Source organism: Hordeum vulgare, chromosome 4H (genome assembly GCF_904849725.1).
Source record: "Hordeum vulgare subsp. vulgare chromosome 4H, MorexV3_pseudomolecules_assembly, whole genome shotgun sequence".
Lineage (NCBI taxonomy): Eukaryota > Viridiplantae > Streptophyta > Magnoliopsida > Poales > Poaceae > Hordeum > Hordeum vulgare.
The window spans coordinates 270,218,819-270,231,871 of NC_058521.1; the positions used below are offsets into that span (position 1 = coordinate 270,218,819).

The following is a 13,053-nucleotide window of genomic DNA, read 5'->3' on the forward strand; positions in this document are numbered from 1 at the left end:
TTGTTGGACGCGGCGGCGCACACGCGCAACCCTAATATTTCTTCATCTCAATCTTAGTTATACGAAATACACCGTTCTGACTGGCTTGTAACTATTTGGATCCTTACGCCTAGTCCTTTTTCATCTGGCGCATCGCGAGCTTCTCGATCTTTCGGAGAGATCCCTCCAAGAACATAGTACCACCGTATGATCGTCCTCATGGTGGACGCCAACTGTCGTAGTTTTGTCACGGCAGATGTCCTCGTGAGAGAACTTAGTTGTGAGGCCATCGCAGCTATGTGGCGGCTTGAGAGGGGTTGGTCGGAATCGAGAGACGCGAGTTTACCCAGGTTCGGCCCCTCATACTGAGGTAAAAGCCTACGTCCTGGTTGTGTTTCATTGATGAAGATGATGATCTCGATTACAAGGGTGCAGACTCGCCACCTTTAATCTTGTGGCTGTCTAATCTGTCTATCTCATGATTTGTCTTGTCTGGACCTAAGTTGTCAATATTGTCCCTCTTGGGGCGCCTTACCCCTCCTTATATAGGTGGAAGGGGTAGGTTTACATGTAGAGTCCTACTAGGAGTAGGAATAGGACTAGTCTCTATTGAATCCTAATCCGGGTCCTGTTTCCTTCTTGTGGGAGTCTTTCCTCTTCTTGAGCCTTCTCTTGTGAGTCGGCCCTCTTGGCCTCTCTATGAGTCGCCTTATACCAGGGTGTACGCCGGGCCTTGGGCCTTCGTCATTTGTCTGAGTCCCTTATAGGGTAATCTATGAGCCGCCAGCCAGGTCACTCCTCAGTCGCCGGTGAGTCGCCAAGTCCTTGGCGGGTCATACTTCAAGCCGGGTTACACGGCGGGTATATCCCCGACACTTACTGAAGAAGATTGGTTCGGAAAAATATGATGCTATTTTGTAGAGGGTGATCTATCACTAAGATGATCATATATGCAAATTTTCAACTCAAAAGGATGAAGCTAGGTAGCACGTGTTGTACAATGTAACCCATTGGACAGAAATGCAAAATATAAAGTAACACTCACATGCTTGATTGGGTTGAGCTGAAATTTGAGGGGATGAGCTATTTGGGCGTATGGATGCACTCTATAAATTTCATAACATTTGGATGCACCAAAATGGTACTTCCTTCACAATGCATCTTACTTGACAGAGACTAATAAAATTTCTAGAGAAATATTTGCTCAATGAAATGTTCCCAAATTTGTTGGAGACAAGATATATGGGTAAGAGAAGGTCGTGGTAAATTTTCAACAATAATGAATTAATATAAAGTATAGTTGCTTCACAAACTGAAAATCTGATTAGAAACTAATTTTTGATGCTAGGCTAACATAGATGAAGGAATAATTCTCAAATACGGATGAGTGCTATTATTTGAGCATATGAAGGTCATGTTGAAATTTCAAATCATTTGGATATGCCTAGCTAGTACCTCCTTCACAATGTTCCTTTATGGACAAAAACTTTAGAAATTAGGTGAGGAATATTTACTAGGCAAATAAGGTTGAATTATGGCATGATGCCCTAATAAGGATAGGAAAGAGTCCGCAAATGTTTTGAGAGCAAACAAGACTGTAGACATAACACTTCCTTCACAAAGTGTCATTCATGGCAGAATAGGAAAAGGAATATCCTTTTTTGACATATTTGTGGAACATATGACCTAAAAAAAATTATGAGAATTATTTGGGAATTTCGGGTGAGACAGAAATATAGGTTGGTTCACAACCTTGAGGAAATAGGGTGATTCCTTTAATAGAAAAAGGAATATTCCCAAGAAAGGAATATTAGAATAGGTCAAAGATGGGAAATGGCATGGTCTTGGGAGGATTTGAGAATGACTATCCACTTTGGAGACTAGGAAGAGATGATCTTCCCAAATTTCCAGACCACACAACCATAGAAAAGCAATTTCAAATAAAATCTTAAAGAAATTCAAAAGAAAAGGAAAGGGCCAAAATCCATGGTGTGACAAGTGTGCAACCTCTCCAAAGTGTAAAACTATTCGAATAGCCATATCCATGGTCATGAACAGTTGATGGTCCTGTTTAGAATAGGTCTATATGTTTTCACAACTTGGTGTGTGTGCGTGAGAAAATGATGCTGTGATACTTGAGCAAAGTTAGATGACTTGGCATGGTGGGAGAACATGTGACGTTCAACTCCGGTTAATATTGATATGTGTAAATTGTTCATATGGATATCGAATACCTCGTGAAGCATACCTTCTTAAGATATTGATCATCTCATTGCGCTTGAAAATTAGCTTTCTGCAACTCACTTGTTAGTGCCATATCATGCATTGTTTTTACGTCGTTACAAACACGGGTTGCTTGCGAGTACATTCAAAGTACTCATTGGCTGGACAATCGTTATTTAATTGGCTAGGCATGGAAGAACAAGACTATGATGAATAGTTCGTTGGAGACGAACATGCGAACTAGGGCACTTCCGAGTCAAAATGCATGTATGGTTAAGGCACATGGCATGGGTTCACGCTTAGGTTCAACATTTCTGCTGCAAGTTAAATTTGGTGTGTTGGCCTTCAAGGACATATCTATGCAAGACTGGACATCAATGGTCTGTATTTGTATCAAATGGTATGTATTGATGTAAGACTCTTATTATTCAGCTTTAGTGTGTTCAGTGGGCATTAATCTCTGGGATCATTGTACACGTGCATTCAGTGATTACGACCTATGAGTCGGGACTCCCACAATAGTTCAATTGTGGCACATGTCGCCGAGGGTTAACACCCACCCTTTTTACTACTACCCTAGCCGTGAAGGTTATGGTAGGCCGACACAGATCGCTAGCGGAGACTATGAGGCGTATCATATGCTATTGCGTCTTATGCGCTACGTTAGAGCGTAACACGCACTATTCGATCAGGTCACCCTCGACCTTACTGTGGCCCGTGGAGAGCTTGCTCATCGGGACCAGGTGATAAGTGAAACTACACCCGATGTCAGTGACCCAGTAGTGTTGTTTGGAAGATCGATCGAACCCTCGAGGCCTTCCCCTATTCCTGACCTGAGCAATGCATTCATCTCCCTGGAAGAGCTCCGTCGCATCTTGGGGATTTTATCCAATGGAACTATAGCCACCACACCTTGCGATGGTCATCATCGTACCACCGACCCTGTAGCTCCGCATCCTACCCCAGCCAACCCCAACATTGAAGCCCAACGAGAAGCTTGTAAGTCCAACATACATGCTCGACTAGATGTCAATGAAGTAGATTGAGCCCACCATAGTAATACCAATCCTTAGTATTCCTTCGCCATGTGATTTGGTGACCTTTTATTGCCATAAATAAGTTGCAGACTATATGTATTCCATTACTTTAGTGGTACCACATGTGGCTATGTGTCACATCCCTAAAATATTTTTTTCTAACTAGTTGCATTGTGGTCATCCATGCATCATGTTTAATTCAATTGAATTAGGGAATGATCGAACCCTGGTAGTTTGAAATTCAAATAGGTTCAGTTAAAATTATTTGCAATGAACCCAAAATACCCTTCAAAAAAGTTCATCATTCATGGAAAAAGGTGAAACCTCTACCAAAAATGATGCGCTTAATTTTAGGACATTTCTGGATTTTTCTATTAACCCATAATGTTTTTGAATTAGAGTTATAAATTACTAGAAATATTTTTATAACCCTAAAAATTTTGAATCCTTTTACGAGGCTTTAGAATAGTTCATATTGCATCCACAATTGTTTTCAGAATCAAAAATATGATTTGGTTTGAAAACCAAATTCAAACATATTGCAAAAAATAGAAAAACAAAAAACATAGTTAAAAAAAGCTTACCTGGAGCCGGCCGAGGTGCACCCTAGCTCACAACGGGCAAGTCTATCTTCTACCTCTTGCCAGAAGGCAGAGGTGAAGCAGAGCACACCGGTGCGCTTGCGGGCGCCACGCCAGGAGCTGCGTGCCAGCTTCCCCCACATGGCGATGCCTCGGATGACCCCCCTCCGTTGCCATCCGGATCGAGCATGCCTCGCCATTCGCTATCTTCCTCGTTATCCCGCTCTTCCCATACATAGTCGACGACCATCGTCACTGCCGATCATCAGTACCGTCGTGATACTTGTGATCTGCGGTAGGTTTTCCGTGAAGAGGAACCTGTTACCGTAGCACAGTGTGGGTAAGTATTTCTCTGAGTTATGAAACCAAGATTTATCGAACCAATTGGTATATCAACAACAACTGTCTTCAGTAGTTTCACACAACAGAACAAACAACTTGCACCCAACACGAGCAAGAGGGTTGTCAATCCTATTGTCTTGTTATTTGCAAGCAAGTGAGGTGTGTAGATAATTGTAGATAGCAAGATAAAATAAAAACAAGTAAATAGCAGAAAGGTAATGAAGGTTTGGCCATAGTTTTCCCTACTCGCGTCTCTCATGCAAAACTGCATACGGCAGGTAAACAAATTATTATTGGGCAATTGACAGAAAATCGGATTGTTTTGCGATATTCACGGCAATGATCATGTGTATATAGGAACCATGTCCATAAACAAATAAGCCGACTCCTGCCTGCACCTATTATTATTACTCCACTCATCTACCGCTATCCAGCATGCATCTAGAGTATTAAGTTAAACAGAGTAATGCATGGAGAACAAAGACATGATGTAGACAAAGTAAACTCAAGCAAATAAACCCCATCATTTTATCCTTAGTAGCAGCAACACAAATATGCACCTTGTCCCCTTCTCCCACTAGGATATAGAAATTCCCCAGGTCGAACCTACCACAACGCACCTCTCTCACCGAAGAAATATCGATCTAGTTGGCCAAACTATTTCACTGGATCCGAGAGAATTTCGAAGCTATCATAATCATGCACATAAGAATCATATAATTATCCAGTGATACTTAAATATTTATCATGAATAATCTGAACATAAAACCACAATTCATCGGATACCAACAAATGCACCGCACAAAAGGAATTACATCATATGGATCAAAGCGAAAATGCTATGATCATTGTATTGAAGATCAGAGAGAGAGAGAGAGAGAGAGAGAGAGAGATTGCCATCTAGGTACTGGCCATGGACCCGTAGGTCTATGGTGAACTACTCACACATCATCATGAGGGCAGCAAGGTTGATGAAGAGGCCTTCCATGATTGATCCCCCTCTGACACGGTGCTAGAACGGAACTCCCGATGGCCTCCCGTCGGAGCAGAGAATTGCAAAGGCGTAAAAAGTGTTTTGGGACTCCCTCTGGTCTTTTAGGGTAGATGAGAATTTATAAGCCAAAGAATGGAGTCGGAAGGGCCATGTGGGAGGCCCAAGCCCTCAGGGCACCCCCGAGGCCGCCCTATTGTCTTTTGGGCCCCTCGTGAGGCCTCCAGCCTTCTTTTGATGCTCGTTGGTCTTCTTTTGGTCCATAAAAATCACCGAACATTTTATGGATAATTGGACTTCATTTGGTATGGAAAACCTGAAAGGTGAAAAACATGTAGAAAACAACAACTCACACTTGTCATCGGGTCAATCGGTTAGTTCTCAAAAATAATATAAATTGGTAAATAAATACCCCAAAAGTATTCTAGAGTTATAATATATCAGCATGGAACAATAAAAAATTATAGATGCGTTGGAGACATATCAAGCAGAGACATATCAAGCATCCCCAAGCTTAATTCCTGCTCGTCTTCAAGTAGGTAAATGCTAAAAATAGAATTTTTGATGTGACATGCTATCCATGATGTAACCTTATCCATGTATTCTCATTGACAAATGATGAATTAACACATATTAACACAACAATACTTAAAGGTATAACCAGCAAATCATTAATTTTTTAAAGTATACGATTCTCAAAGATTGTTTTACCCACCATCCATATTTATTATATTAACCAGTCATGGCTCCATCTTCACCACATTAATACAAATTTCAAGAACCTTGGTGTCCAAGTCAGGCAATTGGATCGTACTTTTTCAATATGCATCAACTTTTTATTCTTCATGCAATACATGAGCATGAACCATTGGACATAGCATAAAGGTGGAATAGAATATGGTTGTAGGTTTCAAAGGGGTAAAAGTGGAGAAGATTGTCTCACATCAATTAGGCATACCAACTAGCTATGCACATGCACATTGAGAGATATCGAAGCAAGGAGTAGGGATTGCCATGCAAATGGTGCACAAGAGCTATAAGTGTATGGAAGCTCCACTGAAGCTAAGACGGGTGTGCATCCAACGTGCTTGCTCATGAAGACCTCACGTATTTGAGGAAACCCGTCATCGGAATATACAAGATAAGTTTATAAAAAAGTGATTTCCACTGTCATATGAATGATATAACTTGAGACTCTCTATATGAAGAACAAGGTGCCACTTTAAGGCACAGGTGTGGTAAAGGATAGTAGCAAAGCCCTTCTCTCTTTTTCTCTATTTTTTTATGGTGGGCTCATTTGGCATCTCCATTTTTATTTCCTCGCTGGGACAATGCTCTAATAATAATGATCATCACACTTTTATTTACTTACAACTCAAGTTGAAAACTAATAGGATGATATGACTCTGAATGAATGCCTTTGGCAGTGTCCCACAATGTGCAAAGATCTAGGGTGACATGTATCAAAAATATGATGAACGATGGCTTTGCCAAAAATACTTTGTCAACTCTATATGATCACGGAAAGCATTATGATGATGAATGAACTAGACATGTGAAGTGGCGTTGGCATTTGCATGACAATTTATCTAGGAATTCTTATGGAAATGAAATGATAGGTACGTATGGTGGCTGTTTTGAGTAGGATATAAAAAGGTTTATGTGCAATAGAGCGTGTCAATCCTCTTGTCTTGTTATTTGCAAGCAAGTGAGGTGTGTAGATAATTGTATATTGCAAGATAAAATAAAAACAAGTAAATGAAAGCAAGGTAATGAAGTTTTTATCAATATGTAGTGAATAGATACGGGGGCCATAACTTTCCTTAATTGCATCTCTCATGAAAAATAGCATACGGTGGGTAAACAAAATACTGTTAGGCAGTTGACAGAAAAGATCATAGTTATGCGATATTCATGGCAATGATCATGTGTATATAGGCATCACCTCCATAAAAAATAGGCCGACTCTTGCCTGCCCCTCTTACTATTACTCCACTCATTAATCACTATCCAGCGTGCATCTAGAGTATCAAGTAAAATATAGTAATGCATGGAGAACAATGACATGATGTAGACAAAGCAAACTCAAGCAATATGAATAAACCCATCATTTTATGCTTAGTAGCATGAGCACAAAGACGCATCTTGTCCCCTTGTATCACTGGGATATAGAAATTCGCAAGGTTGAACCTACCACAACACACCTCTCTCACCTAAGAAATGTAGATCTAGTTGGCCAAACTATTTCAATAGATGGAGACAATTACGAAGCTATCATAATCATGCACATAACACTACTAGGAAAAGGCTTGCTAATGGCGCACCTATTTTTGCTACTAATGGCGCACTATAGGTGCACCACTAGCATCATGCCATTAGATTTTTTTACTAATGGCGCACCACAAGTGCGTCATTAGTATCTGGTATACTAATGGCGCACTAGGCAGTGCGCCATTAGTATTGCTCATGGTGCGCCATTAGTATCTGGTATACTAATGGCGTACCAAGAAGTGCGCCATTTGTATAGCTCCTGATGCGCCATTAGTATCCGGTATACTAATGGCGCACCAGGAGGTGCTCCATTAGTATAGCTTATGGTGCGCCATTAGTATGCCTCCCAGGGCCATATTTACCCATGCGCTCTGGCTTACTAATGGCGCACTAGTTGACGATGCGCCACTAGTGTGCTTTTGAAGTGCGCCACTAAAGTGCTGAGTGGTGCGCCACTAGTATGAATATTAGGTATTTATTTTATTTTTTCTGATATTTGCACAGGTTACAAAACATACTAGATCATGAAAGGCGCGCATTGCCGCGCCCATACATTTTAAAAATGGATTGATAGGATATTTGTAAATATATAGAAACAAAACATGTAGACAGATTTGTAAAAATTTTGGTCGGTAGCAGCCAAGGAGTGCAGTAGTTGAGCAGTAGGTCTCTAGAAAGAAGGCCTATACACTATCACATTATGAAGAACTATCTGTCAAAGGATCAAAGTAGTGTCCGCCACTCTGTGCAAACAACCATGCCCTGAACGTAAAGCTTCTTTGCAAACTCTGGAGAAGGCGGGCTTGCTCTTCGGTGTCGGCGGCTTGGTGTGTGAAGGAGGCAGTGGACGCCCCTCCCCTCCCGTCATGCAAGTCTGGAGAAGGCATGCTTGCTCTTCGGTGTCGGCGGCGGACAACTTCGTCAAGGCCGTCGTGCTTTTCGTTGTTGTGGAGCAGCCAGTGGCTGTTATCCGCGTGAGCAAGAAAAGTTGCCCTTTGGTGCAGATCTGCTCTTGGGAGGAATTGAACCAGGGGCAGCTGCATAGAGAGGAGAATAAAATAAATCTTAAGAGCAATTTGATTCAACAAACATTATTAAGAGCTATAAATCTCAATCAAGCAGGAGCCTTCAACTGTAGAAGCAGAGCGATTAAACTCGCATGTACTTTTAAATAAATATAAAGAAGAGAATGGCTTGAAGATAAAAGTGATTGGGGCATTAATATATGGCACTGCAATATTTTCTTCATCGGGGCACTGCTTGCTCGAGCCAGATTGCAAAAACAAAGCTACTCAACATGACAACAGTACACCTAGTTTTTAGAAGTTTTCAGTTTGGCAAGTGGCAACAACGAGAGCAGACAGCCAAACAAGTGTAGATCAGATTAAGTAGTATATTTGCAAAACAAAGCACACTGAATGATTGTACACGGCACAGAGAGCTGGTGCATTTCATTTCCTGGTCTAATTTTATTTGCTGAGTGGAAGTAAATGACACAAAATGACCAAATCAGCAGTCGGCAGTCAATGTGTATTTTGTTTAAAACACCCAGCAATCCAGTACTAATAGTAGTTGCACTAAAAAAGAAGGAATGCTAGCAGGCAGGTGGCAATTAAACAAAGTTAACGAAACTGGACAGGGACAAGTATTGATTTATAACAGGCTTACTATGAACAAAACGCTGGCATACTATAAATAGAAGATGTTACCTTAAGGCCGCTCCCATGATCATGGGTAGCGCGCTGAGCTGAGAAGCGCGGCGCCGGCCGATTCCGTCAGCGACGGAGCCGCTAAACAGGCATGCGACGAACGCTCCCCCCAGGCATATGCTGACCACGAGCCCTGCATCCCTCCACGGCAGGAAGCGCATGCAGTCTACGTATGCCAGTACACGAAGACTGCAGCCTCGACCTCCCTCTCAAGCTCGATGCAACTTCTTGGGCATGCTGCATTGGAACTACCAGGCTGCAGCTCCGGATTACCAAGTCCAGAAGCCTCTAACAGAAGAATGCACATATATTACAAATGAATGGACGTGACTTCGACTTCGGTGGATCACTTAGCAAATACTGGGTACTGTGTGACACTAGGCAGTAGCAAAACTAGGCTTGCTTGCAGTGAACAACAAGCTTGAGATGTGGTAGATTTGGCTGATGACGCCAGCCACCAAAAGAGTAAACTTTCTGCACACTCGATCGCCTACCGGCCGTGGTTCCAAACAGCAGCGATGCAATGGGGATCCGAACAAGAGTAGCGGAGCGCGTGCGGGACGGGATGGATTGGATCGCGGTGGTTGTTGTTGGTAAGTAGAGTAGAAGAGTGGTAGGTACCTCTCGTGTGTGGTCGAACTGGGTGAGTATGACGTCGGCAATATGCTGGTCAAGATGAAAGATCAACAATACAGTTCTTTGTATTTCCAGAAACTGCAAATTTTTTGTGAATTGATGAGAAGGACTCATGCAAAGATGAATGAAATTCCTAAAGTGAATCAAGGAGATCGTAAAGAACTACAGGTCTCCAACAAGGCCTGCTTATGTTCCACTATCAGAAACCTATCGAATATGTTGCTAAATTTCATCTTTATGGTAATGAAACCTTTGTGCACACGACTATGTTCAACAAATGTAGAGGAGAAAAACACTGGCGTTTGTCACACTTTTTCATTCACGGCTTTCTTTTTCGTGGGTTTCCCGTGGCAACGCACGGGTATTAAACTAGTACCTGGGTGCTGGGGAGAGCTATACCAGGTTCCAGATTGTTGTAAATACGCGGCTCGTACCTGAAAGGGAAGTGTGGATTCCATCTACGAAGAAAGAAACCCCGAGGACAGGTATCATCCTAGCAATATAAGTCACCACTTCCTCCTCGTTGCTGTACATGTAACCCCAAGACTTGCGTAGCAAAATCATTGTGATGGAGATCACCGAGCCTGCAAACAGGGCCATGCATATGACAACTATGGTTGCGAGCCTCGCTACCTGAGGCCTACCGGCACCAAGTTCATTGGAAACGCGTGTGTTGCATTGCAAATGCAGGAAAAAATGAGACAACAATCAGCATATATACATCATTTAACATTATGTTTGTGAGTTTTACGGCACCTTATGGCTGCACAGAGACCGTACGACACGGTGAACATGAGAGCGCCGGTGTTAAGACTGCAGAATTCAGCAACGCACAACTTAGAATAGAACAAAAGGGAAAAAAATAAAAATTGGTGAACTGTGTATTGCAAAAGTTTGTCTTGATTTGATTACCATATCGACAATACAGAGGTTTCAAGCTTAGGATTGGGCAAAAGGCCAGACAACAGCACAAGCAGTTCAAATTTGAAAAACAAGAAATTTGTCATTTCAGAAATCAAACCATCATTGCCGAGGGGACTTGCTCACGATTTCTCCTCACCAAACCATCATTGTTGATGGGATGGCGAGCTCCGCGAACTGGCGCAACTCCTTGAAGGCGAAGGCCTCCATGGAGAACCCAGTCCACGTCCTCCTGCAGGCACCGGACAACCTCGTGTACAGGCACAGTATGGCCAGGTACGTGGAGTCGGAGACGGCGCTGGCCAGCGCCGCGCCTTTGCTCCCCAGGCCCACCTTGTGCACCAGCACCCAGCACACCCAGTACCAGGTTTGAGAGCTGTACTAGGGATCCGCCGAGCAGCGCCCTAGGGGACCTGGAGGGGGATGCGGCAGGACCAAGGGTGCGGAAAGGAGGGACGTCGCAGAGGTGAAGGCGCGGAGGGGGTTACCCGCGGCGTCGACGGAGGACATGCGCCGGCAGCGGCCTGGCCTCGTCTGGATCTCGCCGCCACGAGGGAGCTCTGCACCTAACCCTAGGTCGCCAGCCCCCCTTGGGCCATGGGGACGAGCGGGAGAGGGACGGAGGGGGGAGGAGAAGGGAAGGAGACTAACCCAGGGGCCGCGCGGGGAGGTACCCGACGCCGTCGAGGAGCGCGTCCGACGAGGCTCACCGCCGACGAGGCGGCCGCCGCTGGGAGGGAGAGCAGGAGAAGGGGAGGGATACGGGGGAGAGCGAGCTGGACTTGGTCGATACGGGCACAGGGGCCGCGCGGGGACTGGCATGGGAATTTAGCGGGGGTGATAGCAATGGCGCATCCCCAAGGGTGCGCCATTAGTAAAAACAATTAGAAATGGCGCATCACCTAGAAATGCGCCATTAGTAACCCTGGTTACTAATGGCACACCAGCTTGTGGTGCGCCATTAGTAGTTCTGCAAAAAAAAAGTAGTGGCGCACCACCTACATGCGCCATTAGCTATAGTGCGCCATTAGTAGTTTGCAAAAAAAACCAAATTTTTTTTATAGTAGTGGCGCACTACCAAGAGATGCGCCATTAGTAACCCTGGTTACTAATGGCGCACCAGCTGCTGATGCGCCATTAGTAGTTTTGAAAAAAAAATATAGTAGTGGCGCACCGAGTGTGTGGTGCGCCATTAGTGTCCATCACACTAATGGCACACCTCACATGGTGCGCCACTACTATATAGTAGTGGTGCACTTCTTGTGTGGTGCGCCATTAGTATCTATATCATCTATAGCCCTTTTTATAGTAGTGTAAGTATCATATAATTATTCAGAGGAGAATCAAATATTTATCATGAATAATTTATACATAAACCCACAATTCGTCGGATCCCAACAAACGCACCGTGCAAAACGAATTACATCATATGGATCAAAGCGAAGATGCGATGATTATTGTACTGAAGATCAAAGAGAGAGAGAGAGATTGCCATTTAAGTAATGGCCATAGACCTGTAGGTCCGTGGTGAACTAGTCACACATCATCGTGAGGGCAGAAAGGTTGATGAAGAGGCCCTCCATGATCGTTCCCCCCTCCTCCAGGGTGTTGCAATGGAGCTCCAGATGGCCTCCCGTAAGAACCGAGACTTGTGGCGGCGTAAATGTGTTTTTGGACTCCATCTTGAGTTTTTAGGGTGGATGAGAATTTAAAATTCAAAGAACGGAGTCGGGAGGGCCACAAGGGAGGCAGAAACCATCAGGGCGCCCGCAGGCCATGCCCTGTTGGCTTGTCGTCCCCTCATGAGGCCTCCAGCCTTCTACTGATGCTCGTTGGTCTTCTTTTGGTCCAAAAAAATCACCAAAAACATTTCAAGGCAATTGGACTTTGTTTTGTATGGAAAACATGACAAGTGAAAAACACGCAGAAAACAACGATTGGCATTGCACACTGGGTCAATAGGTTAGTGCTAAAATAATATAAATTAATAAATAAGTACTCCAAATGTAATCTAGAATGATAATATAGCAGCATGGAATATCATTCTTCCAATAACATGAACCAGTTATGGCAAAAGTTCTTCTCCAAACAAAATATCATAGTAAGATTTATCTTGATGAGTTCTCCATTCTATATTGTGGCTCTGCCAATCCTTCCTTTCTGCATGGGTTATCCAGAATAATTATGTTGAACTTTCTCGACATGTTAACCTATGAATTTTTTTTGCCATTGTTAACCTATGAATTTACAACTCAGAAAAATCATGTGCTCTTTGATTTGTCCCTCTTCACTTGTATTCTGACCTTCAGCTATCAGTGGATAGTCAAGAGTAGTTGTGTATTCCGTTTCATCAATTCATATTA

At 43.3% G+C, this 13,053-nt stretch overlaps 1 protein-coding gene and 1 pseudogene across 1 annotated transcript; both read right to left on the reverse strand.

The window, feature by feature from the left end:
• Positions 1-8,010: 8,010 nt before the first annotated feature.
• LOC123450451 lies at positions 8,011-9,440 on the reverse strand (annotated as a pseudogene).
• A 363-nt stretch (positions 9,441-9,803) lies between these two features.
• Positions 9,804-11,562, reverse strand: LOC123450452 (protein DETOXIFICATION 16-like). The gene is made up of 6 exons (XM_045127696.1): positions 11,342-11,562; positions 10,830-11,066; positions 10,682-10,768; positions 10,526-10,582; positions 10,204-10,442; positions 9,804-9,847 (listed from the first exon to the last, which is right to left on the reverse strand). The coding sequence occupies exons 1-6, from the start codon at positions 11,560-11,562 to the stop codon at positions 9,804-9,806; spliced, it is 885 nt and encodes a 294-aa protein (XP_044983631.1).
• Positions 11,563-13,053: the final 1,491 nt, after the last annotated feature.

Excerpts from the sequence above, each read along its gene's own strand:
- LOC123450452 (XM_045127696.1), bottom strand. The coding sequence starts at position 11,562 with ATGGCGCACCCTTGGGGATGCGCCATTGCTATCACCCCCGCTAAATTC. Across the intron at positions 10,769-10,829 it reads CCATCAACAATGATGGTTTG|TTTCTTGTTTTTCAAATTTG; the intron begins GTGAGGAGAAAT and ends TGAAATGACAAA. Across the intron at positions 10,443-10,525 it reads GGTCTCTGTGCAGCCATAAG|CACACGCGTTTCCAATGAAC; the intron begins GTGCCGTAAAAC and ends TTTGCAATGCAA.